A 27,587-nucleotide genomic window follows, 5' to 3' on the forward strand; every position below is an offset into this window, starting at 1 on the left:
ATAGTTACTGAATGAATTAATTAATCTTTGCATCCTTTACAACACTCAACATATGGTAGGTGCTCACGAAATATTCACTGATTTGAATTTGATACAATTGAATTAGTCTGTAGAGAATACAGAATAAGAAGTGCTGTAATATTAGGTAAGGCATAATGAGTTTAAATTTTAAGGTGAGAACAATTTCCTTTGGGACTCTTCCTTATGGTTGTGTCTAAACTGCTGCATAATTCCACATTCTTAGCAAATTTAGAATTATTTTTTCCCTATTTATTTGCTCCCTAGTTTCACTTTTCACATTCTGTCAACTCTGTTTTTTATTCTTCCAATGTAGCTTAGATCACCAAAAACCCAGACACTTGTTATCTTTATCAGTAAGCTATTGCTGCATAACAAACAAACAAAATCTTAGTGACATACAGCAAAAAATATTTATTTCTCGTGTCTATGGGTCGGGTAGTTTAGGGCAAGCTTGACTGAACAGCTCTGCTTTAAGCTGTAGGTCTGACTGGACTTATCTCCTCATTCAGAGCTGCCTTCTGTTCTGTACCATATGCATTTATTAATATTTACCTTGGAGCCCAGACTGAAGGGGCAGCAGCTACCCAGGGGAGCTCTTGTCTTGGCCCTAGCAGAGAAGCAAGCAGGTGAGTAGAAGTCTGTAATGTGTCTTAAGGCCTCAGTCTAGAACTGTCACATTGTCATTCCTACTCACAGTACATTGTCCAAAGCAAGTCATATGGCCAAGCCCAACATCAGTGCAGTGGAGGAAACAAATGGCACCCGCTCTAGCGAGTTTCCCTACATAGTACCATGACAAAGGAGGTAAATATATAAATCTAATTAAGTGAAGACTAGAAAAATTGTGAACAATGATTAAATATGCCACACCTCTATCCTGATTCTGGTCTTCATAACATCTTTCCTAGACAATCACATGTCCATTCTGCCACATGATTTGGGCCTGCCATGCGATTATGAACATTTTGGTTGCAGATGATAGACTATGCAGTTAAACATGACTTATATTATCTTATCTAACAAGAAGTCTAGAGAAAGTGTTTTAGGATTGGGCTGAAAGTTCAACAATGTCATTGAGAGCTCAGGTTTTTTGGTAACTGTTTCTTTTTCATCATGTTAATCTTTTGTTTGTATGCATGTTGCCTCATGGTGACAAGATTGCTGCAGTAGCTCCAAGCATCACATGATTGCACAGTGATGTTCAAAGAAGGAAGAAAAAAAGGAAGTGTATCTTCATACACCCCTCTCCTTTTATCAGGGAAAAAAATCTTCTCTTGTAGCTTCCCAAGTCCTTCCCCTCACCAGAACTCTCTGATCACTCAAAGCTATAAGGGATGCAGAAGCTAATAGAGAACATTTTCAGATTATGTGTTATGAGTTGACTCCAAAAACAAGAAAGAATTTGGCAGAGGAATAGCATATGTATAAGAAATCAATGGTATCTGCACAGTCTCGAATAATTTCACCTACCTGGCTTAATATTTAAGGCTCTTTATCACACAGTCTTTAACTCCCTTTAAAGCTTAATACGTTAAGATTTCTCTAAATAAGGAAGAGTGAATGTTGCCCTCAGCACCCCACAATCTCGCTATCATTCTTCCCATCACTGACGTGTCTGTTTACCTCTTCTTCATCTTCCCCAAATGCCCCTTTGTCCCTACTCTTAGCTCTCCAATTTAAGTCTTACTTATTCTGGAAGATGTAGTTCTTCTTTCGGAAAGTCTTCCGTGGGTACTTCAGGCTGGTCCGATGCCCCTCCATGTGTTCCCAGTGCATTTGTACTTCCTTGGTTACAGGATTTTTCATGACAAAATGTTTCTACTTGCTTATCTATATGCTCCCCTAACTAGACAAGAAACTTTTCTAGCATGGGGATTGGGTCTTGGTTATTATATTACTAATGTCTTTCCCAGCTCCTGACACAGAGCAGGCACTCAGGATTTTCTCTTGCAAATAGCTGAATGAATGGAAGAGTATGTGCCCTAGAATGCTTTCATCTCTATCTTTCTGTATCTACCTATCAAAAGAAAAAATAACTTTCTCCAGATTTTAATATACACTTCATTCAGGAACCTGTTTTCCTTGAATGACGCTCATCTCACAAACCTCTCCTACTCCCCACCACATGCAAACCGCATCTGCACTAAATGTCACAAAAACCTATAGGACACCTTTCTTAGCATTTAGTACCGTTTATGACACCTGCTATGTTCTATTTTGTATACTATTTGAATACTTTTATTAGCCCTTACTAGATGGTAAACTTCTTGATTTCTTTTTTACAATCTAATATGTCTACCTCATTGCTATAAAGATAGAAGATAATAAATGTTTGTGAAATTGATTTGAATTATCATTTTCATTAAGGGGATTTATACTTTATAGCAGTTCTTCCTGACTATAAATCTGGTCAATTTAAATTATTTGATTTGAAGTTCTGAGTTATTTTTCTTAATATTTATGTCATTCTTTCTTACAGTGTTGTCTCGCCATTTTTGAACACATCTTTGTTACTTGACCAAGTATTCAAAGCAAACACCCATGATTATTTCCCACTTTTCTACATGATGTTGATGGATGTCTTTTGAGCTTATCTTCTTTCCATCTCTTGGATGAAAAAAATATATACATTTCCATATTGGAGTTCATTATTATTAGTGCTTTAGCCTTAATTTCTTCCCTCCCTGCTGGATTGTCCCCAGTTCATCACTTTTTCTAAGAAATGGATGAAAATCTTGACTTCCTTGATATCTCACCACACTCCATTTTGCCTACCCGTCTGTGAAATGTATTATGTAGCATTCTGGTATGCTGCATTTTACATTTTTCTCCCCACTTTTGCTACAAATATTTTTTAAGGTTCATTGAGAATCTCCATTGATGATTCAGATGATGTTTTGCAGCCAATGATTCAATGAATGCTTACTGAATTTCTGGTACATGCCAAGCATTGTCTAGTTACTGGGGATCCAGCAATAAAAGAAATAGGTATAGTCCTTACTCTCCTGGATTTTTCATTCTAAGCAAGGGAAGCAAGTAATCGGTAAACACATCAGTCTAAGATGTAAGGTGGAGAGAAGTGCTCTAAGGGAAGTAAGGCAGGGAAGTGACATGGAGGTTCCTGCTAGCAGCGGTCACCATTTTTTTGTAAAGGTGGGTAGACTGGAAAGGCTACAATAATAAGATGCCATTTGATCGGAGATCTAGGGCAATAGAGTTGCATGCAGAGGAAATAGTAAGTGCAAAGTCCAGCAGCAGAAATACACTTGAAGTGGCCAAGGGTCAGCAATATGGATAGAGTGACTGCCGGGAAGGACGACGGGGAGAGAGGAGAGAGGAAGCAAATGAAGTCAAGTAATTGGTGGAAAGTCAGGTCATGTGCTGCCTTGGAAGTGATGACAGGGAATTGGATTTCATTCTGAGCAAGATGGGAAGCACTTGAAACTACTAAATATTTGTTTCATTATCAGTAATAAACATCTATGCTGTTTTTAAAAGTCCTGTAAAGGGATTGTGTTGTTGGTTGCACAACAGTCTGTACTTGACGCCACTGAACTGTACATGTAAAAATGGTTAAAATGGTAAATTTTATGTTATTCATATTTTACCACAATTTTTAAAACTCTGTGGGTGAGTCCTGTGGGCCAGAATCTGTGCAAAGTGCTGGTGACTATAAGAGCACACAGATGATTCCGGCACTCAGAATCTACTTTGAGAAAATATATTTCATATATTATAAATGTAAATACACAATGCAAGGTAGCATAAATCATGTTCTAAACAAGAGGGCTAGGCTAGGATTTCACTGAGTGTGTTCTCGGAAACATTAGTCTAGAGGGATGTCCTTTGAAATAAAAGGATCTTACTCAAATAAGTGTGGGAAATACTACATCCTGCAGCTCCTCGTGGTGATTCCCAGGGCACATTGGCATATCACAAGCTCTAAAATAAACACACATGAAAGAAACCCATTTAACTTTGTTTAACCCAATGTTGCTAAACCATTTTGATCACAGGCCCTTTTTCCCATATCACCTATTACCATCCTGAGGAACTGGAATCCCAAAGAACCATGTTCCAGGAGACACAACGTTGAGGCAGGGAGGAGAGAGTTTATGGAGAAAGTACCATCTGAGCCGAGCATTAAAGGAAACAGGTCACTTAGAGACAAGGAAGGGCATTTAAGGCAGGAGAAATGTTAAGGAATTCACTTCAAAGTTAGGTCTCCTCAAAACTTAACCTTGCCGGATATCACTGAGCTACAGAATGAATCTTCTAAACATACTGACAAAATCAAAATTTTGGCAATCGTTGGTAAATTTCTTCTAAATCACTCAAGATGTCAATTCATTAAAATTAATTATTTTGTAGAAGTTTCCTTAATTCCTTGTCATTATTTTATAGACAACAAAGTTAAGCCCAGAAAGACTAAAATTTACTCAGTCACCCCTGCCTAATTGAGGGCAGAGTGTTAGTTTTCTTTTTCTGGGGCTGGAGTCCTGTTCCATAAAGGAGGGAGTTATGGTCTTTGTATGTCTGCAATAGACACTTTGGAATTAAAGCAAAAAATCGATTCCTATGCAAGATGCAGATTTCATCATGCAGTGGATATGGAAACAGAATCAAATTAAAGAACAACGCAAGCTTGGATTTTAATGGAGCTCATCTTTGTTTCTTTTGCAGATCAAATTTTTGGCTCTCATCTGCACGCAGTGTGTGAACGTGAAAATTCCACCGTTCCGCGGTTCGTAAAGCAATGCATTGAAGCTGTCGAAAAAAGAGGTGGGTAACTGAATATGCAGTCATTTCTCCCCATTACTGCACCCCCTGCACAACCAATGCTGAAGTTAACAGCACCACTTGATTTGTCTGGAAAGCCAGGCAATTAAAACTTGACTTTTGTTAATCGGTTAAGAGGATCAAGTTTTTTATTAACTTCAGCTTGTTTTTACAATAGGGACATCAGTAATTCCCACTAATGTTCTTTTTTTAAATTTTTTTTTTAATATTTTGTCTGTCTGACGTGTTGTTGATTCAATTGCAAACTTCTTGTTTTCAAGCCAGTGATAAAACATTCATAAAATATCAGCACTCACAGTGTTAGAACCCTCCTAGCATTCATGCTGGTAGATGTTGTGCCAGAACAATTTTTGGTAAGCCCCCAACTGAAGCAAATAGCATTTCTACTTGCAAACAGTGATATTCTATCTTCCATGTGTTTCTGTTCAGTCAGAATACGGCTAACTGGTTTTCCTGGAACAATTAACAGATGCACCTCCAGTGTTAAGATGACCTTTGATCCTTATATTTCAACATTCTGTTTTTCATCTGAAATTATTTCATCTTTCTGAGAGGAACAAAACAAAACCCAACTGACTCATCATTTCTATGCTAGTCTATCTGTGGGATGTTTTTCCTTCATACTATGACTTCATTCATTCAAGGTCATTTTCCCTGGAAGGTACACACAATAGATGCAGAATCTCAAAAAAAAAAAAAATGTATTGTATAAAAATATGAAGCTTCATCACCATCTGTTACAAGTTTACAACATATTCCCAGGATCTTGGGGGATATATATCATGTAAAAGATAGAGGTGTTTTCAGAAAAAGAATTGGTGAATCTATTCCCGGTTTCAGCTCCCAATCTCTTAAAACAATAGAACCAAGGGGAAAAAAATCTTTATCAAGTTATCTGCTAGGGAAAAGCTATTTTAATTCTCTCAGTGTTACCTGGCTTTATTATAGAAGCATAATAAAAATGGTCTGCAATTTCCAACTCCTGGAAATTCATACTTTAATTATACTGTAAGGACAGCCTTGGGATCCTACTATTCCCATATCAGTAGGGAATGGAGAATAACAAGAAGGGGACGAGTGGGTAGGGAAAGTGGATAAAGAGAGTGGCTTTGGAGAAAAGCATATCAACACATCAGAGAGAAGAGCTGAGAGTTCAGAGAGAAAGTAGAAAACAGTAAAAGCAGAATGAACATGAAGAGAGGTGTAGGTGAGGAAGGGAGTCAATTGGCGTTTAGAAAGAAATGTGTTTTTACTGCATGTTGCAATCTCATTTAATTTTATAAGTACATATTTGAGGAATAGATATTCTTTAATAAGTAGTTCAATCCAAAATGGATCACTGAAAATGTTATAATGTTATTATTGCCAATAGCTAAATTATCATTTTCAGGAAATCTTCATTCACTTGTACTCAGTACTGACTGTGTGAGCACTGTTATATTAGAGCAGAAATCCAAATAGGACTTCGGGGGAAGCTGTACGTAATAAGATGTGTGCACATATAAAAAAAAGTGGCTCTTTACCTCTCTACTCATGTGCATACCCCAGGCACAATGAAAATTCTGCCAGATACAGCCTTGCGGTATACAGATACCATAATATTGTAGAGTAGAAATGTCTATAAATAGAAACTGTATCTTTTGTTCATGGCATTTTTGTTGATATTTTTAATAAAATAAGACAATGTTTTCACCGACAGGAACAATCATATCTGGCACTATATTTCATTGTCCCAGTGTTTACTCTTAAATTAAATTTGTAGATCCAGTGCTAATTATATATACGATTATTAAAATAATTCCCAAGCATTTTAATGAAATTCAAAAACCATAATTCCACAAAGAAATTGGTAATTCGAAGCACTTTGGCAGTGTCAGTTTAGAGGAACTTTATGGAAATGTTCAGTAAAATCTCAGAATCACTAGATAAACCTCTCACATCATTGCAAGATTTACAAGTGTGTACTTCTGATTATATTTTTCTAGGATCATTTTGTTGGATTAATATTCTTACATTTATACGCCAATTCTATTTACTCAAAGTGCTGTTTTTACTAAATTCTGGCATAAAGCACCTTAGGACAGAAATAATTTATGTGAATCTAAGTCCAATGTTTATGCAGGCTTCTGATGACATTTTATGCTGGGGTTGGTATTAGGAAGTAGCATAGAAAGGTGCCAAGTCTCTCGGCACGACTGGGACTCAGCATATCTGCAGCCCTCTTTCTAATGGCCAGATCCTCTTCCAGCCAAGACACTCAACTGCAGAGTCATGGGAAATGCTTATGGACCAGTTATGGGAAAGGCACATTTAATGAAAACTGTGTGTTTACTCTCACAGTCTTAGGGAAATGGCCTCAATACTCACTACAGCAGCACATCGACTGTCATAAAAAACTGTTTCCTTTTCTCTTTTTGTCTTAACAGTATTTCCCTGCCTTAAAAAAAAAAAAAAATCACCTATAAGCTGTAGCTGTACTTTTTTAGTGCTCCTTACATGTTTGATTTCAAATAAAACAATATCAGGAAAGCAGATCTCAGCATTTATTCATTCAATCATCCACTCATCTATTCATTCATTCACTCATTCATTCATTCAGTTAGTTACTTGCACTTGGCAGAAAAAAACTGTTTACGATCCTATAGTCTCCCCAGGGAAATTCTACCCAGTGCTTGGCACAAGACAGATTCTTTATTCATCCCTGGTCAGATGGTATTGCATTTTAAATTTTGCATCTCTTGGACATGCCTAGAAGAAACTCTATTAGTGAGCCAAATGTAAACCAATTTAGCGAATAACTTGTTTAGTATGTTTCCTTATCTTGATTTGGTTTTCTTCATTCCTCTAAACCACCAGAGCATTCTCTTCCTCACCAACTGTTATAACTGGATAAAAGTCACTTTTGTGGTTTCTGACATTGACATTGCCTGCTTAGCCTAGAAAATATACACAAAACTTGGAGGACAAACTGTAAAGGAGTGTGATAGTATTTTTTTAAATATATATATATATATATATATAATTTTTCAATCACAGTTGACATAAAATATTATATTAATTTCAGGTATATAACACAGTGATTGGACATCCATATAACTTACAAAGTGATCACCCTGATAAATCTAGTACCCATCGGACACCGTACATATTATTACAATATTATTGACTATGTTCCTTATGCTGTACTCTACATCCCCATGAATACCGTGTAACTACCAATTTGTACCTCTCAACCCCCACCCTCCTCACCCATCCCCCTAAACTTCTTCCCATCCAACAACCACCAAAATATTCTCTGTAACTATGAGTCCATTTCTGTTTTGTTTATTTATTTTGTTCTTTAGATTCCCCATATAAGTGAAATCATATAGCATTTGTCTTTGTCGGTCTAACTTACTCCAGTCAGCACAATACCCTCTAGGTCCAACCATGTTGTTGCAGATGGCAGGATTTCTTTCTTTTTATGGTTTAGTAATAGTCCATTGTGTATATGTACAGCCTCTTCTTTATCCATTTATCCACTGATTGCTTCCATATCTTGGCCATTGTAAATAATGCTACAATGAAAATATGGATGCACATATCCCTTCAAAGTAGTGTTTTAGGTTTCTTCGGATAAATACCAGGAAGTGGGATTACTAGGTTTTTCTTTGTCTCTTGCTATAGCCTTTATTGTGAAGTCTATTTTGTCTGGTATAAGTATTACTACCCCAACTTTTTTTGTTTGTTTCCATTATCATGAAGTATCTTTTTCCATCCTTTTACTTTCAGGCTATGTGTGTCTTTCAAGTGAGTCTTTGTAGGCAGCGTATATAAGGGATTTTTGTTTTCTTGTCCATTCAGCCACCCTGTGTCGGGGGGTCCCACATGCTCTTTGGGTGTGTCATCTTTGGAGGTGGCTTGATGGTGCTCTGGCAAGGTCTGGAATTGACAACTGGCTATGCGGTCTCCTGGGGCCTCCTGGTAGGCGCCCTGCCACAGGCCAAGTTCAGCCTAAGCCTGTGCCTTGCCCGAGGTCACTTGGCATGAACCACAAAGTAATCCGTAAAGGTCTCCCACTCACACTGGGTTTGGAGGTCCCTGGGAGAGGCCAAGCCATTAACCAAGGCTGTCTGCAACTGGTGCTGGGCTTGGGGCTTCTTAGCAAGAGGTATAGGGCATGCCAATGCCAGATGCTGCTTGTTTGGGATTTGTGAACCTTTCTGAGATTTTAGGAACATCTGCAGCCTGAGTCAAACAGGCCATTTGTATGGAAAAGCCACTGGAAGCAGCTTGGGTGGGTCTGCAAGTTGGGTGGGACTGGGTCTCAGAGAATCACCAGGACAAGGCAAATGGTGTCAGCCAGGTTGATGGAGACTCAAATATGGCAGCTGCCGAGTGAGGGGAGGGATCAACAAAGAAACAATGGCTTCCATCAGAATCTCAGTTTGGGAGAAAGGTTCCCCTCCAGCCTCCTGGAAGCCAGGAAACTCAATTCTTTCCACTATGTCACTGGCACCCCTCAAGCTGCTGCCCCAGCACTGGAACTAAGAGTGAAAGAGTCTGCCAGCAAGTAAGTCTATGTTCAGGCCCTTTAAGAGGAATGCCCAGGACTCCAGTTCTCCAGCCACCTTCCATCTCACTCAGTCACAATCTCCACTGGTTCTCACAGCCAGAAGATGTGGGAACCTCTCTCCCTGGCACTGGAACGCTGGACTGGGGAGCCTGGTGTGAGGCTAGGATGCCTCACTCCTCAGGGGGGATATTCCTCCTGATTTGTAACTGCCACATACACTGTGGGACCAGCCTGTTCCCTGTCTCCGTCCCTCCCACCAATCTCCATGTGGCTTCTTCCGCATGTTCTTACTTGTATGACTTCCGTTAAGCTAGACTTCAGGTGATTGTCAAAGGTAGTGATTCTGTAGTTTAGTGGTAATTTTGATGTGGTCCTGACAGGAAGGAAGCAGAGCATTTACCTACTTCACCATCGTGACCTAGGTCCTCAGAAGTATGTTAGTCTTTAAAGTTCTTCCAAGTGGTTAATTCTCCCTTGACTTGCCTTAACAGTTGCAGAAATTGTATATGGGATATTGTAAGTCACCAATGAAAAACTCAATTTATGTTTCTTCTTCCAAAGCTATTTCTGTGAAAATATCAAATCAGCTAATGCTCAATCCATATAGTAAACTAACCAAAAGCATGAGGTCATCTGGCTTTTTTTTTTGGGGGGTGGGGTGCGCGGGAGTTGCGCTCTAGGGGAACAGCACTTAGAGGGAGGCACTGAGACATACAGGTGGTGTGTAGATCTAAGCAGTGAGAAATCCATTTTTCACTGTTTTATAAACTATTTTGTATAGCTTATAATCTCAAAAGTATATAGAAATTGCTTACTTAAAAATAGGGTTTCTTTATCTCTTAGAGACAAGAGCCTAGGAGACATGAACTGAAAAAAGCATATAGTCTAAACTGGTACAATTAGGATTAAGACCTTAATCCATAGTTATTGCTATCAAAGCATATAACTGACTACTCTTTGTGAAAGTCCATTATTTAGAAAGAGCCATGCACATTGTTTAATATGGGTTGAATGAACAGCCACTAAGTGTTTGTTGCATTTGTGCAACAAGTAGCTATTTAGTACCTCCTATGTGTCATTCTTTATACTACCAGCTGAGAATATAGAGGAGATATACATCAAACACAAACACACACACACACACACACACACACACACACACATACAAACACACACACAGCACAAACTGTGATAAGTGTTATGAAAGAAAAAAAGAGGTACTCGAAAAGAGGATAACCACTACAATTTTAAAAAGTACGGGAAGTTTGCTTAAAAATGACATAAAAGGGAATGAGGGAAACGGGGAGATGTTCGTCAAACGGTATAAAGTGGCAGTTACGTAGTGTGATAAGTCTAGGATCTAATGTACAGCATAATGACTCTAGCTAATACTGTGTTGAATACTGGAAATATATTAAGAGAGTAGATTATAGGTGCTCTCATCACACAATAATATGGTAGCTATGTGAAAAGATGATGTGTTAATTACCTTGACTGTAGTAATCATATCAAATCATCATGTTGTACACTTTAAATATACACAATTTTATTTAAAAATCTTTTAAAGGACATATGAAATACTGAATAATACACACATACTTGTCTGTTTTTTGCCTCCTGTTAAGACCAGGAGAAGTTTAATTTGGCCTATTTCCCAGATTATTTTCTTGACACACTGTAACAATGCCATATAAGGAGTCACCTGGTGTGAGATAACCAAAAAGACATCCCTTACATGGTAAACCAATCCTTTTTCTACCCAACAACATCAGCCATTGCATAAGACTTCTTTTATATAATAATGGAGTTAACTAAATGAATAAGCATATTTCTACCATAAATGTATTTTTTATGCATCCAGTATATTTTTTGTGAGGGAATGGGACTGGTTTAAAAAAAAAAAAAAAAAAAAAGATTTGATTTCGTTTGGATGGACACTCATCCTTTTAAATATGGTTTAACAACTTATTCTTCTTCCATGATTCTCAGTTCTGGTTAATATGCCCCCAAACTATTTAACAACATTAAAAGGATACCTAGAGATCTTAACACTACTGAACCGTATACTTTAAAATGGTTAAGAGAGCATATTTTTATGTTTTTTTAATCACAATTACAAAAAAATGATACCAAGTTTTTCAAATTTGAAGATTCCAGCTATAAATTACTTTGTCTAATTCCTCAGCAGATGCTCATCAACAAGTTTGTCCTGTTTCTTTTTTCTGGAACACAAAATACTATGACAAGAACGATATACAAACTTACATATTTGACTTGGTGCCTAAAAGCCACCCTGGGATCCATAACCTTGCTTAAAGATTTAAGAAAGACCTTTAGTCTACTTCTGAGAAGGTCCTTAGCCTCAAAAACTTTATCTCTCAACTTGACTTCTTAGCAGCTGTTATATTTTTTTGCTGTCGTTTGTTTGACAGGATCCAGTTATAGGTTCCGATGTCTGTTTAAAGAAACAAGGAGGCTGTTGGCTTTAAAATTCCCTCATTGCTTGTGTGATCAGCATTTTCCCAGGCTTTTCTACATAGTTTGCCAAGCAAAGGGACTGACCTTTTGTAGCAAACACTTTTTCATTTCAAAATGCTCACTTTGATTTTTGTCCCATTTTATGCTCATTCCAAACTGTTTACAACCCACTAAAAATGACTGTGAATTATATGTTTGTGTAATGGATTCCTTTTGTGGTCGGAGTGGAATGTTTACTTTGAACAATTAGTTATCTTTGGGTAGATTATAGCAACTTGGAAAAAGAATGGCTAAAATTATTATTATACCTTAACTGTTTCTTTTTGGTAATTCCTCTGCTGTTACATGAAGTTTGAGAGAATGTCACATTAACCAGCCCATGACATTATAAATTAAATCTATTTCTTTAACTGTGTGAATATTTATTTGGAAATATTTGTTAATATTGTATGAAGGCACGGTTATATACCTACTCAGGAATATGCTTATCTAACTCATAAAAATTCACAATATGGAATCTACATAAATACATAGATATTTATGTGTGTGTCTTGAATTTTATAATAGATACGCATGCATTATTGCATGTATGCATGCACATATATGCATTATTACATAAATAACAGGCATGATTATAGTATAGCTATTATGCCAAGAGATAGCAAGCATTATATTTGTTAATACAATTTTCCTCATACTGAAGTCAGTGCACCAGTCAGTCTGCCTTTTGAGATCCTATGAAGTATGCACTTGCAACAGTTAAACTTTACATAGTCTTTTCCCATTGCCTGAGAATCCAGGCCCCTCAAGCGCAGATTGTATTGCCTTCACTAGACAAGCTCTGCTCTCAGTTCTGCTAATTTTGTACTGTTCATTCTTTCCCACTTTGGGATAATCTATTATAGTTGGATCCAGGCACGCACTAAAGGCTGATACTTCCATGAAGAATGTGCAATTTGTACTGTTTAGTTTGTGACGAGATTCTTGAAAACTTTTATGATTCTATCTTGTTCCAGAGAGACTTCTGCTTGCTAGTTTTATAAGCAGTGGGGGAGGGGGGGGAGTCACAAAAACAAAACAAACTGATAAAAATTACATGCTCAAAAAAAAGGAAAAAATCAAGAGTTCAAGATAAGCACTTTTTCTTTTTCCCCAGAGAATATCTGTGGACTGAACAAAAATGTTTCTGAGGACGCTGACCTACGTGTTGCTATTTTTTGGTTGTTTTAAGTGCTTGCATTTCATGCCTAAACTTAGGCATCCCCATGCATTTACAATAGAGATGACCCTCAAAGAAGCTCAGCAAAAGACTGCAGCAAATGTTCCTTAGTTTTTACCTCCGAGTTAAAATTAAATCTAGTTTAGTGTTTTGGTGTTTTGTGTTTTGCTTGGTTTGGTTTGGTTTTAATGCAAGCCCAGCGACAGCACCTTCCTGACAGCAGTGGTGTTGTACTGGGTCCAAGTTGGAATTGGCTCTTTGGGGTAGTCCTGCTGAGGCCTCTGTGTCTGTAAGAAAGCCACATTCAGGGCTAGAGGGGAAGACAAAATCAAAAAAGAGTAAACAGGAAACAGCCAGCAAGAATATAAAAGAGAAACTAGAAAAAAGACAACCCAAAGAAATCAGAGATGACAAGGTAGAGAGAGAGAAAAAAGCTGTGTTTTGCAATTAAGAAAACAAATGGAGATAAAAGGGCACACTTGTGAGGTCTGTAATGAAGAGAAGACAGGCGACTGAGCCAGTTTTTGTCTCTGCTGTCGTTACCTGATACCTGCTTCTCTGTTCCAGAGAAATTTACTCTTATTCAAGAAAATGCTTGTAAGTTCAATCTCGCCATGAATGGTAAGCTTACACTGAATGTTCACAAATTCTGTGTTTTGATGTAGTTAGTAATTAATTCCCTGTACTTATTTGTGACATTTAGTGGAGTTTATCTACATCTAGCAATACACAACAGTCTTATTCTCAAAAGGAGAGCTTAAACATTACAACAGTTAATATAGAAATGAATGTGCAATTCAACAACCGGAAAGGCTATCTAACGTATCCAGCACTGTGTCTCTGGTCAAATCAGTCTGCGGATATTCCCACACTTTCGAGTCCAGAATGCATACGAGTAAATAATGTCTCTTCCCAGATAAATCCTGAGTCTAATTTCCAACCTCCATCCCCACTACCACCCCCATTCTAAAGTTTAGGTTCTTTACATACTTTTCCCTTGGAGTCAGTTGGAAAGAAACAGAGCCAAAACTAATACCCTAGGCAAATAGCCTCTTATTGTGGATAGAGGATGTAAGTAATGCAACACCTCAACATGTCGAGCTGCAGTCCTCTAAAATATGCTATCGTGGTGTCACGTACATGATGGGAGTTCTAGGTCTGGGAGTTTTTTTGTTATAAACCCCTATATTCAGAAGTTAATCGTTCAACCATAAAAATAATCTTGGCTGAAAGTTAGCAGGGTATTTCAGCCTGGAAGCAAATGTATACATTTTTTTTTTCAATCACATGCATTTGGAAAGCTTTCAGATTTTCAAAAAACAGGAGAAAAAATTATAATAGTAGTAATAATAATAATAATAATAATAATAAGGCAGTCAGATTTTCAGATATTTGTTCCAAAATGGATTTGTAGTTTTTAAATATAATTTTTTGTTCTTATTGCATAATGTGAACCAATCGATTAAAATAAAATAAATTATCAAAACTTTCACAAGAGTGTCACTCCATTTTGTGAAATAATGTATTGTTTATTGGTTAAACAGAATCTAGACATTCTGTTATCACAGACATTTCCCTAGAGCTTAACAATTATGAAAATTAAGAGATTTTTAAGTAATACAGGAAACTATGGATGAGACCAAAATATTATACTCTTTTGTAGGTTTCCTAATGAATAATATTCCCTTTTAAAATGGGGAAAAATGGAATATTCACACTTTCAAATGAAGCGTGTCCAACTTAAGTATTAATCATTAATCTACATACGTATATAGTAAAAAGACATCTAGATTCCAGGAGAAGTAGTTGTATTGGTCTGTATAATTGAACATGGCATGTTTTCCTCTACAGGATATTTTAGAGTAATTTACTCATCTCCTTAAAAGGTTCTTGTCTTGGGGATTATTCTAAATTCTGTGAGTGTTTATCTTACAGTTTAACAGGCTGTCCAGTTAGAAGTGTTTTTCTTGGGATCAAAATAATATTACTTTGCTAGTTTTATCTCTTTTTGCCCAATTTTATACTTTGCCAGCCACCTCCTATTTTCAGTTCAGAAAAAAAAAAAAAAAAAGAAAAGCATGCAATCAAAAATATCAAGGGCAAGACACTTTAAGAAGAAGGATTAACTGCAAAACCAGAATACCTCTGAAATGATACTGCTGGAAGAGTTCAGGAAGTTATGGTAGACTGTAGACCCAAAATGTAAAATCACACTCATTTTAAGGAAATATGAATGTCCTGAGATTTGAGGTGAAAGCACAGTTTATAGAAGAAAAATATTTAAAATATTACCTTCAGTGCATTGTGTACTCTTTCATATAGGGAAGATGGATTTATTTTTCTCTCTTAACTTAGTGTCCAGCACATAATTCTCAATAAATGATAAATAAATGGATACATTATATTCAACATTGCTTAAATCTTCATTGGAAAGTTGCATACCATTGCTACATCTGCACATAGTTGACACTAAAAAGATCAATGACAACGGTTGTTGGTGGAAGACTGCTGAATGATGTACAGAGAATAACGTGGTTTGCAAATCTGCTTTTTAAAATTTTAAACCATTTCTGATGACAGTATATTATATTGTTGTAAACCTGAAAGCTTTCCAAATGCATGTGATATCATTCTTTTCCATTTATGTCCAGCTATGCTAAAGATTTGAAGTTATGTTTCCTTACAGATTGTGTGCTCATCAATTTTTGGATATTATATTTAAGTTCACCGTCCAGCCTCTGAAAGAATATCTATTGTCTACTCATTTTCATCAGAGGAAGTCATATTCTATTAAGCATTGTTTCATCACCAGTAGCCGGCTGTTTCTGATCAAGTAATTTAATGGCAACTGTGACTTGTAAGTGACATGCCTGAGAATGGTCAGACATAGGCTCAGGTCCCATAACCACACAGAAAGTTGAGTAACATATCTTTAATTCATACTTTGAATACCACGTTGGTGTTGTTCTGTTAGCATCTCACCTCCTTGATTCAGTGTTTCTTTTCTATGGAAATCTCAGGACATTTTTATTTTAATGATGATTTTTTCGTTGAAAGAGTCTGTCAAAGAATTTCAAAGAAGAAATATATAGTCAATTGCATAGACCTATCAATTTGAAGCTAATGAGGACAGGATACTAATATTCTACCTTCTGGCATGATTTTGCTATTGGATATTGATTTCATTTTTCTCCAAATTTATTTCACAGCAGAAAAAAAGTTAAGCTCTGCTGATGCCATCAAAAGCTCTATTACAACTGAATACGCCAGTGTCATTAAAACGGACTATTATCTTTCTTGTTTTAAAAATGAGGCTCTTCTTATTATGTTTTACATTTTTGACAGTTTGAGCTAACTTAACTCTTTCGCCTCCCTACAGCATAGTGGAACACCTAACAGACGGTATTGCAATCACTGTAGCAAGCTTTCTTTAATTTTGTCTTGAAGGCAGGCAGTTGGCATGTATTTGAAATTGCATAGCGTAATATCAAAGTCTATACACTCAGCCTAAAGTTTGACAGCATATGAAACTTGCATTTCCTCTGGATCTAATTCTTGACTCTGATATTTCATGCTACTCATTCTCTCAGTGTAAGCTCAATCATGCCTAAAGCCTCAGTGAATCTTTCAATGATGGCAAAGCTCCTATATGAGAAGGACTCTTCAAGCTATTTCCTACACTCAGACCTGAGGTGTAGAAACAACACTTCTTGAATTTTCCTCTGTCATCACAAATTCAACTTTACAAACTGAGCTTTCTCCAACAAACCTGTTCTTCCTCCTTTATTCTTTAGCTCAGTCAATGGCATCATGACCTATTTACCCCACTACCCTAAAAAGAAATATGTTGGACAGCTTAGATTCTTTTCTCGCATTACACACTATATCATTTACTAAGTCTAATTATCTGTAATTTCTTACTATCTCTTAAATTTGATTCTTCCTTTCACCTGCTAAATCTTGATCGGGCTCCCATAATTTCTTTTGAGGTAAACCTCCTAATTGATAGCACTGCCTTGGTTTTCATTCCTGCCCAGGCTACCCTTCTCAATGCTGCAGTTATTTCTCTTAAATACAAATAGAGTTGTGTTAGTCCTTCTTAGAACCCTCCAATGGTTCTTCACCATCAGGATAAACACAATTCCGCACGAATCATTTCCATTAAAAAGGCTAAGAATATGACCTCTGCCCAGTGTCTAGCTTCATATCCTCCTAAGTTGCTTCCTACACTCCAAGAATATTAACTACATGAAGATTTCCAAAGGCTGATATTCCATCCATGGGCTATTCCTTCTCACAGATTCTCTCCCTGTCTATCTACTTGCCAAATTCATATTCATCCTCTTGTGCATAGCATAGAATATTCTCTGACTGATATCCTCAAGCACCTTTCCAAGGTCTCTTGAATATTATTAGAGTTCCCTCCACAGTGTTTCAATAACAACTTTGCTTTCTCTAATATAGCACTCATTGCATGAGACTGTAATGGCTGGTCTCATGACCTGTTTCTCCGTCTAGAATGTGAGTCCTTACATCTAGGGATTGTGTCCAGTCTGTCTGTGCCTCCACAGTGCTTAGCACGTCCATGCTGGCATATGGTCGGAGCTCAATTCATGATAACTAATATGAATAGATGGATATTATCCAAGATTTCTTTTTATCCATCCATCCATGAATCCATCCTTAGAGAATCAAATCCTATATACTGACGATTCATTGAACAGCTAGAAGAGATAGTGATTATACGGCTCTTTAAACATAATTTGACATCACGTTATCCAGAAGGTAGAGTAACAACTTAAAAGTGAAAGTAAGTTTGGGGGGGTGCAGTGTATGGTATGTATCTACATCTACATAAATACCACATTAGCAATAGCCTATAATAGTATCAGACAGGACAAAAAAGAGCAATGCCTGGTGTTCAGTACAGGTTTCAGACGAAACCTGCTTCCTCACCCTTAATAGGGAGAAAATCTCTCAACAAATAGTGTTAAATTGTTTCATAAACCTGAGGAACTCAACTAACTAAAGTCAAATTTGCTGCTTTCGAGATCTACCAGTATCATAAGAATAAGACTATTGTCTTTCTAGTTCAAAAAATTAATTTCTTTTATATATAAACCTCCAGGCATTGTGCCTGCTTCCCTGTAAGTATGTGTATAATTTTTCCCTTTTTCACTGCCTAGGTCTCTTTCACCATCACCACTTTCCAGCATCTACCATCCCCTGAATAGCCATGTTTCTGATTATCTTTTCCCAAATGTATTAGCTTGCATTATTTAAGGCTGAATCTCATTTTATTATTTCCTGCTCGTATTTCTAAGCTCCTTAAGTCCATTTGTATGATTCTTTTGTCTTCACAGATGTCCACAGTTCCTCCCAATTTAGTATCATCAGCAAATTTAATTAATGCTGTTTACCTCTCCTTCTAATGAAACCAGTCCCTTGTTTCATTTCATCATACAAAGTAAAAATGTATTGGCAGTAAAACAGTCCAAAGAAATGTTCCCTCATTGTAGGAGGGGAAGTTAAGGATACAGCAAAGAACCATGTGGTGAGGAGTGGACAGGGCAGCAGGGTGGTGAGCTAGTTTGCTGTTGCCCTAAAGCAAAACCTTTTTCACAGCAACCAGACTTTAGCAGATTGCCTGCATTGGTACTGGTGTGTGTGTGTGTGTGTGTGTGTGTGTGTGTGTGTGTGTGTACATGCATACACGCACATGTGTTCTGTAAGATAGCTATATTACCCTGAGGACTTTTCACTTAAGATCTATTTACCGATATATGAAAAGCATATTTAAATCTATAAATACAAGTACAAATGTAAGGTAATAACATTCAAACTATAGGGTAACTGCAAACTAGATATGGATACACACATCTGTATATATACCAGTTCACAATCATTTACAGTGAGGTTTTTCTGACATTCACTACTGTCTAAATGTTTATCTCAGTCCTTAACTTGATAACTATTTTAAATCCTAATTATCCTTTGGGTGTAAATAAAATTCCTTATAAATAATAAATTTATAGACTATGATAAGAAAACAATTTTTAGATGTATCCAATGACAAATGTCAGTAAAAAAGTATTTTAACCTCTAGAATTAATAAGCTGGAGAATTGAATTTGATGACTGAAAGAGATCTTGCTTATTAACTTCAAGGTAGGCAAGTGTATGCTAAAAAATTGCACCATTAGTCTTTGAAGGTATAGTCATAAATATATGGGGTGATTTATGTAAAGAAAACAAAGATGGTATTTATTAAGTACCCACTGTGTGCCATAGATAATGCTTGTGCTTTCTAACATGAGTCAACAGTATAGATTTAAAGCGTACCTTAATTACTGTCTAATACTCCATAGACTGTATCTCTAATGCCAGTAAAATCTTGTAAACATTTGCCACATTGCATATGAAGAGTCACTCTTCGGAATGTGAATGGATTAGTATAAATCCATTGACTCCACAGGAAAAAAATACTTTCAAGGTTATGCTTTGATTAGGACAGACTGATGGCAGAGCCAATATCTCTATTGTTAGATACAGACAATAGTGCATGTTCACTGTGTTGAAATGAAGACTGAGGTATGCTTTACATATAGTACAAAGTCACCAAAGATGGCATTACAGTGGATGGTGTTAATAAAATAGTGACTGGGAATATTGTTAAGTAGTCACAGCCTTGTATTGTTTTTCTAGTGAGAAACATCTGATACATAATGCATTCTTATGGGAGAATTTTCTCAGATGCCAAGACTTTACAGGCATAACTTCTACAAGCTTTAAAGGGAATTTCTTGCCAGCACCTGTTACAGTATAGAGTTCTTACTTTTCACACATAATCCAAGACTGGCTAGGAACACTGACTTAGAAAAACTTATATGGTGAAAGCTTCTTGTAATGTTTCCTCATGTATAGTGTTCATCTTTTAATCTTTGGTCTGATATACGTATCTCCATGTTTTCTACTCAAATTTCCCCCCACCGGGAAGACTTCTTTTCACAAGCTTTTTATGTGTAGGAGCAGATAAAACACTTTTTCTTATTAGACCTATTAGAGGAAAAGATACATAAGGTATGTAATACATAAGGTATTAGGCTAAAAACTGAATTAATGCTAGAAATCAGCTCTTATTAACTGAAAAGAGTTCTAGAGTATAGATTCTTGAGGCGCCAACAGAAACAATTAGAGTACGATGTGCAAAACACTATAGCCAGTGACTCTAAAACAAGGATCCCAGGTCAAACTAATATAGTTTGGCTATATTCCCCATATTTTTACAGACTAAAATATAGGAAATTTCAATATTAAAAATAATATTGCATTTAACCCCATGGATAAATCAGTTGGGTAATATTTTGTGCAGAGGAGAAAGAGTTAAAAGAATCCTTAAAATTCCATATTGTTAGCAAAGTTACATAGATTTCAGGTGTACAATTTTGTAATACATAAACTATCTAACAATTGTCACCCCAATAAACTGTAATTTAAAAAATTCCATATTTTTTATTAACTCCCACAAATTCTTATTAGCAAAACAAAACCAAAACCAAAAAGGTTACAGTGCCTCTGCTTAACTGAAAGTGTTGGGGATTTCACAGGAACACTATTTTATAGCCACCACCTACCTCCCTTTTCAAGGTGTTTGAAGTCTACTCTTGTCTGCCTTTTCTAATGTACATGGCATATACAAATGAAAACAGACTGTCATACTCACAGTCCTGGGTATCTTGTTGCCTTTGCCGTGTTGGACAGGGTGGTGTGCAGGGGGAATGCTCTTCACTTGTTGAACATTCTTAAATAGTAAAATTTTTGTTCTGTATTTATCACAGGAGTTTATAAGTAACATTGGTAGGTAACAGAGTTAACGCTGGAAAGAGTTGAAAGCCTGAAACCATGAGAAGACAATTACAAACCTATTAGTGAAATTTCTCATGGGGCAAAAGATGGGGTCTGAACAAGACAGATCATGACATATTTGGGGTACCCATTTACCGCCTTCCTTTTTTTGTTTGCTAGATGGTCACTTTCATACACAACGTCCCATTGAGCACCATGTCTGACCTTTAATACCTTCCCCCTGGCAAACATGCCTCAGGAGTATCATTTATACCTTAAACTGAAGGTCAGATACTCTTATAACTCTCCTGAGTATTAACTTGAATACAGTTGTTTAAAAAGGTATCAATAATTTAGCATTAAATGGCTTTGTGTCCTGTTAGAATATTTTCAAGTACCATGGGAGAAAGGGCTTCGTTATGTTTTGTTTTGTTTTGTTTGATAAGGCAAAAAGTGGAAAGGGGTGTCCCACTGACACCTCTAAAAGCATGCTGTGTTCCCGAGCTTACTACCATCCTCTTCTCTAGGAGTTTGCTGGTAACACATAGCTCTCAACTTGGAAAAAATAAAGTTATTGTTTTCTTTTGATACCCCAGACAATCAATTAACAGAAATGCATTTGTTTCGAGCTATAATCTTGGCTAAGTTAATAGTCTTAAGGTGTATTTGAAAACTTGAAAGCAGGTTGGGAATCTTGACCACCATTCAGGTCCACGTGTCTCCAGCTAAGAAGGCTGGTGAGCCTTAGGCTGAGTTACTGGGGATACTTAAGGCCACGAGAGGGAGGAGAGGGGTCAGATGGAGCCAGTGGTCTTATACCAGCAGCTCCACATGCAGGGCAGGTACAGAAGAATGGCTCAATGGGAGAAGTCCCTGAGACTGTTTGCTGCAGTCCTTTTCTGGTTTCCTTTGAAAACCAGACAAGCCTGATTTTCAGAGATCTCCTGATGCCAAGGAAGAAAGATGTGTCGCTTCATACTGTTTCATTCTCTAGAGCAAAGGTCTATATGGATTTACATTAAGTTCAGCTCTTGAACCTCAGTTTAGAATATAGTATTACACTCACCTAAAAATAAAATCATTGCATAAGCTACCCCTGAAGAAAGGTAGATTATTTATTACACTTCTATATGATGGAAATTATTGCAATGATATGAATAATCATGTTTAAGGATAAATTGTGCTTAGTCAAGCTGAACAACCTTCCTTTTCTTCTCTAAGTCTTCAAATGTAGTAAGAACACTCCATTTCCATGTATCTTGGTGCATCTGAAAACAGTAGGCAATCCAGGTGGAGTGAGCATTTGGAAAATAGCAACGACCCTTCTGGATTAGCTTGAAACCCATGGGGTACCTCCACTTCCTCTTTTTCCCCTCACCCATTATTTATTATTCTTGATCTCTTATCCTCCATCTCTTCTTCTCCCACATCCTATACAAGCGAAGTCTTGTTGTATTTATTTGCCTTTTAGCTAACGTCTGCTCTCAGAATAAGATCTAATAGATTAATCCACATTAAAATGTACACGATTAGTGAGGTTTGATGTGGAGGACCCCATGGGATTTAAAGACAAAGGAATACAATTCTAACTGAGGAATTTTAGGCGTAAGTAAAACCATGTTAAAGGAATATTTTAAGACCGAATTATCTTCCCAAACATCTGAAAAAATACCATAAATATAGCCTCTATGATTAATGTCAAGACTAACCTTGGAGACTGATGGCATAAAGTCCATATCTTCAAATTGATAGTCTTTCATTTCTACCTGTATAGCACTTCAACTAGAGTGACCGTGTCAACTATACTGACTGATCATGGGTTTTTCTAATGTTATTCTCAAAATACACAACCCACCAGCCCTTAGGGAAAATGTGGAAATTGAGACACTCTTTATTTAAATTCATGCAATGGAAAATATTATTAGGTTGGTGCAAAAGTAATTGCGGTGTTTGCAATTATTTTTAACCTAAACTGCAATTACTTTTGCACCAACCTAATAAATGTATTTGTAACTTGGTTTTTTATCCCTTAGAAAATCAAATATGTAAGTAGACACTCAATAAATATTCTATTAATGAACATCAACACACGTAACACACCTTAGTTTAATATACCTTCTTTCCATGACAACAGGTCAGAAGGAAATGATAGATACTAAATCTCTAATGATAGATACTAATCAAGTGTGTGTGCATGCATACACAAATATTTCAATAAGACCGAAAGACTTTTGACATAGACCCATGTGACAAAAATCATCCAGGAGCAGGAAATCTGGTTTGTATTACATTAGTGCTAGATGAATTTAAATAAGGGAACAATTGGTATTAGAATGCCTTTTCTCTTTTAAGTCAACAAGTAATGTTTTGAGTAATTAGAGTGTGGTCAATTCATTCCTACTGTGTTTCCCCAAAAATAAGACCTAGCTGGACAATCAGCTCTAATGCATCTTTCGGAGCAAAAGTTAATATAAGATCCGGTCTTATTTTACTATAAGACCGGATCTTATATAATGTAATATAATATAATAATATAAAATACCGGGTCTTACAATAATTTTCAGTCCAAAAGACGCATTAGAGCTGATTGTCCAGCTAGGTCTTATTTTAGGGGAAACAGAGTAGATGGTTAACAGCCTTCAAGCAGTCAAGAATGAAGCTGAGAAGATAGGTCTCTCCTACCCCACTTAAAATAAACCTTTGCTTAATCTTTCTAATGTGATGATAGAAATGAAGAAAGCCAACCTCAAGGCCAGCTCTGGGCTTTCTCTATACATTTTTGTGTGTGTGAGTCCTAAAATCAGGAATGACAATGATATAAATTGTCCAGGGATAGCTTGAGCTTCTAATGAGAGAAAATGATTATGTCTTTTTCACTCTATTCCAGAGACGTTACATTTATAGCTCCAAACTTGGGTGTGATTTGTTTAATAATGGAATCACTTGCACAATACTTAAATTTTGAGATTTCTGCTGTGTCGCATGAAGATTTAAATCTGATATCATGGTTATTAAAGTGTCTTTCAGCTAAATTAGAGATGCAAATAGAGCATTCACTAGATTGATGATAATCACCCAACATTTTTCAAATGAACCTACGAAAATATAAACCCACATCAAAATTTTTAAAAATGTCATCTATGGCATAATATTTTGCTAATAAAATAAAAATAAATCATTATTGTCATTTGTCTTCAAGAATACATACACCTATTGTAAAATAGTTGGGAAATTAATAAAATAATAAATAAAACCAGAGTAATTTTTATAATCCCACTATACATAGATAATCAGTCAACATGGCAGTGCATTATATTATATATATAATTATATGCATATGTATGTATGATACAATATCATAATACAATACAATATCCTTATATTACATATATAAATAACATATATTGCTTAACTGTTTCAGGATATAATGTGAAATTGAATATACATCATAATGGTATGTCCTTCTAAAGTTAACTACAGAGCATATATGCCAAACTGAGCATATTGCTCAGATGTACTGCATATGTGAAAATATTTTAAAATGCAGGTGCCATTGCCACTAATACTGAATTTGTGTGCAAGAGCTGCTTTTAGTGCCTCAAAATAATGCTGGTGCTACAGCTCTCTAATATCAGGGCTGTGTATTCTCTGTTCTTTGCTGAATCCCCAGTACATAGCACACTTTTGCTACATAGTAAGTACTTAATTGCTACATACTAAGTACTTAATTGCATAGAGAATTAGAGTTCACCAATACAAGGTCTTTCCATCCAGAATATACTGGAAGTTTTCTGTCCTTCCATTTAACCACAATTTAGTACAGGCCCTTCTGCCCAACAGGGAGGATTATGTACTAGTCCCATCTTTCTAGCAGAAGTACTAACAATACTCATGTGATAGTCTTTCCTGTATTCTCAGAAAGAAAACAATAATCTACTTTGTTTCCTGAAAAAAGGAAGCTCAGTCTTTCAGTCTTATCCACTGTCATGGTCAGGAGCATCGTCTTCTTTAACTAGGAAAACGTCTAATGACACCTGAACATCTCAGTAGTTTGGGAGAGCATCAAAAAGTTAAAAGATCTAACTAGGACTTTGCTGTTGGTTATTATGATCAGTTTTATTTTGCCTTTGTGTCTGGAATTCAACTTACCTAACCCACTTTAGAAACAGCAGCCAGAAAGGGCTCACTCTCACCTGAATGCTCAACAGAGCCAGCCATCAACCCTCCAGGAAGTGGTTAGCCCAAGGGTCTAAATTAGAGGCACCTCCCCAAAGAAGATCAAAAGTTATGCTCCACCAACACAGAGACACTGAGAAATGGTTGAATGTGTTCTAAATTAAACTGCCCTGGTGGTGAGTAGAGATCTGCCAAAATCTTTCAATTAATCACTTTTACCTTCAGGGCAGAGTTAGGCCTGAGAGTATTTCAATAGGTTTTTATTGGAACAGGGTTATTTCAGATATTAAACTATGTTGCACAAAGTAAAAATAATGTTATTTTTAAGTTGCTACTCTTGTTAAATAAATGTTGGCAAGCATTCTTGGGGTCTGTATTGTGTCTGTGTGTTTGTATGTGTGTGGCTTTTCCCTGTGCCATGAACCTCATTCATTTAAAAAAGTGAACAGGAATGAGTTAGGTAGTAAATATATTCATATAATCATTTTCATTAATAATATGTTATAAATAATAGAAGAAAGGTTTTAAGTGTATAATTCTCTTCAATACAATTGAGATATTTTTTCCTACATCTTCAGCAGTAAGTTAATTAGAATCACCTGCATTTCCTTGGGTGGACACCAAATGGATTGCAAACAAAAACAGATTAAAATAGCTGCTGGAGCTCATGGCATACAGATGACAAGATTCACAAAATGGACAACAAGGCATTGAAAATGTTCACTTTTCAAACAATTTTAGAGGAAATTTAGCTCTTGCAACTTCTCTGTAAAAGCTGCTTGTAAGTGTTTTGCTGAAAGGCTAGAATAGCTTTGTTTCTGATCCCTTGATGAGTGAGAGAAATGTTTAAGAAAGATCACTTTACAGAGAGATTCAGGCTGAAATGCGATGACTGTGATTCAAGCCAAGCCAAAAATTACAGTTCAGAATGAAAGGGGAGGTACGTGGTTTGGGAATCCATTTTCCCACATTCCTGAATCTCAATCATCCCAGCCAATGTTTAAAAAAAAAGTCCAATGGAAAACTATGAGGTCACTTTGTTTAGATATTTTTAAAAATAGGAGTGGAGGGATTGAAAAGAATGAGAGCAATATATGAATTTTAAATCAATATCTATTTCATGTATGATGAGATCAAAGGCTCGACTTTATGTAACTATTATGACTTCATCACAAAAGGAGCCATTTTTCAGTGTTTCTTCTTGGTAAGCCTTTTTTATTCCATGTCCTTAACTTATGAAAGAGTTTGTTGCTAAAATTTTAAAAAGAAAAATGTGTATGTGGGCATAGTCCACAGATTACTCTTCACTAGGCTCCAAGCTTTTTTTAGGGATGGAATCTTCAGGTTATGCTAGCATGTTTGCTTAAAACTACCAGATGATAATGGCTGACCAAACTTGGCTGTTTATTCTTATTACCCTTATTTATTTTAACACTCTGAACAAGTCACAATGCCAAAAGAATAATTTATTTACATCAGCACGATCACAGCATAACAAAACAATGAAATTCATACATAAAACAAACACAGAGAATGATATGATACACCTCCAACTTCAATATCTTCCAGACACATGAAATTTTCCTTAAAGACAAGATAACGCAATCACTAATAATTAGAATCATTGGCCAATATTTGTCTTCAAGACTAAGATTTTTTAAAAGAAGGAAACATGTAAGAGAATTTATCAAAGACGTATGTCCAAGTACTCTGGTTCCCACTCCCCAGAAATAGTTTCAGTTGATTATCTTTATCTTAGCAAATTAAGGATATTAGGTTTCCTAGTGAAATTTCACAGGCAAACTCAAGGGCTTTTTGAGATGCTTTTTACTTTGAGATATTTCTAGAAAGGATCCTAAGACTGGTATAGTTTTTGAATCATATTTGTCTACCATATTGCAGGCTTCAGACTGTTAGGCCTCAAATTCTTAGCTGAGTTTAGACATATATGTAAGAATCACTGTGTAAGGAACCACATGGGATAACGTCCTTACACTCTCATTTTACCCAGGTATTAAGCAGAGTATACAAATAGTTTTCCTCTGTCTCTCACTAGCGATGTTGGAACTTGTTTTCTTCTTGTTTTTTCCCTTAGTTGCCTATCATTTAGTAATCCGTAAGTGAAAAATGCATGATTTTAAAGGCAATTGGCCCAGTAGTCACTGCTAATGGAATATGAGTTGAATTAAGTATGTGGAAATTATATGTAAAAATAAGCCTGGTAGATAAAATAATCGTAACAAATGGAAACTAGGATCTAGCCCTCAGTATTGATGTGAGTTTTCACAAGACTTTTCATGTACTACTATCTACGTTTCTGGACTCTAACAGTATCGATAGATATCTCCAATTATGAGAACGTTAGTGAAATATCATGGCAAGAACTAAGTATAAATATAAGGGGAAAAATTCAACAATGAAGAATGACAGCATACCTTAAGGACAGATGGCTTTTGTGTTCCTAGTAACATTTAAAGAATTCAGTGTGATTCAC

General features: G+C 36.3%; 1 protein-coding gene across 1 annotated transcript in view; it reads left to right on the plus strand.

The window, feature by feature from the left end:
- Positions 1-27,587, plus strand: part of ARHGAP15 (Rho GTPase activating protein 15) — a 620,344-nt gene that overhangs the window by 383,914 nt on the left and 208,843 nt on the right. The window contains exon 10 of the mRNA XM_019735910.2: positions 4,705-4,803. Coding sequence (XP_019591469.1) covers positions 4,705-4,803 — 99 coding nt within the window. The remainder of the gene's footprint in view (positions 1-4,704; positions 4,804-27,587) is intronic.

Source organism: Rhinolophus sinicus, chromosome 17, assembly GCF_057876585.1.
Source record: "Rhinolophus sinicus isolate RSI-liver-muscle chromosome 17, RSI-T2T, whole genome shotgun sequence".
Lineage (NCBI taxonomy): Eukaryota > Metazoa > Chordata > Mammalia > Chiroptera > Rhinolophidae > Rhinolophus > Rhinolophus sinicus.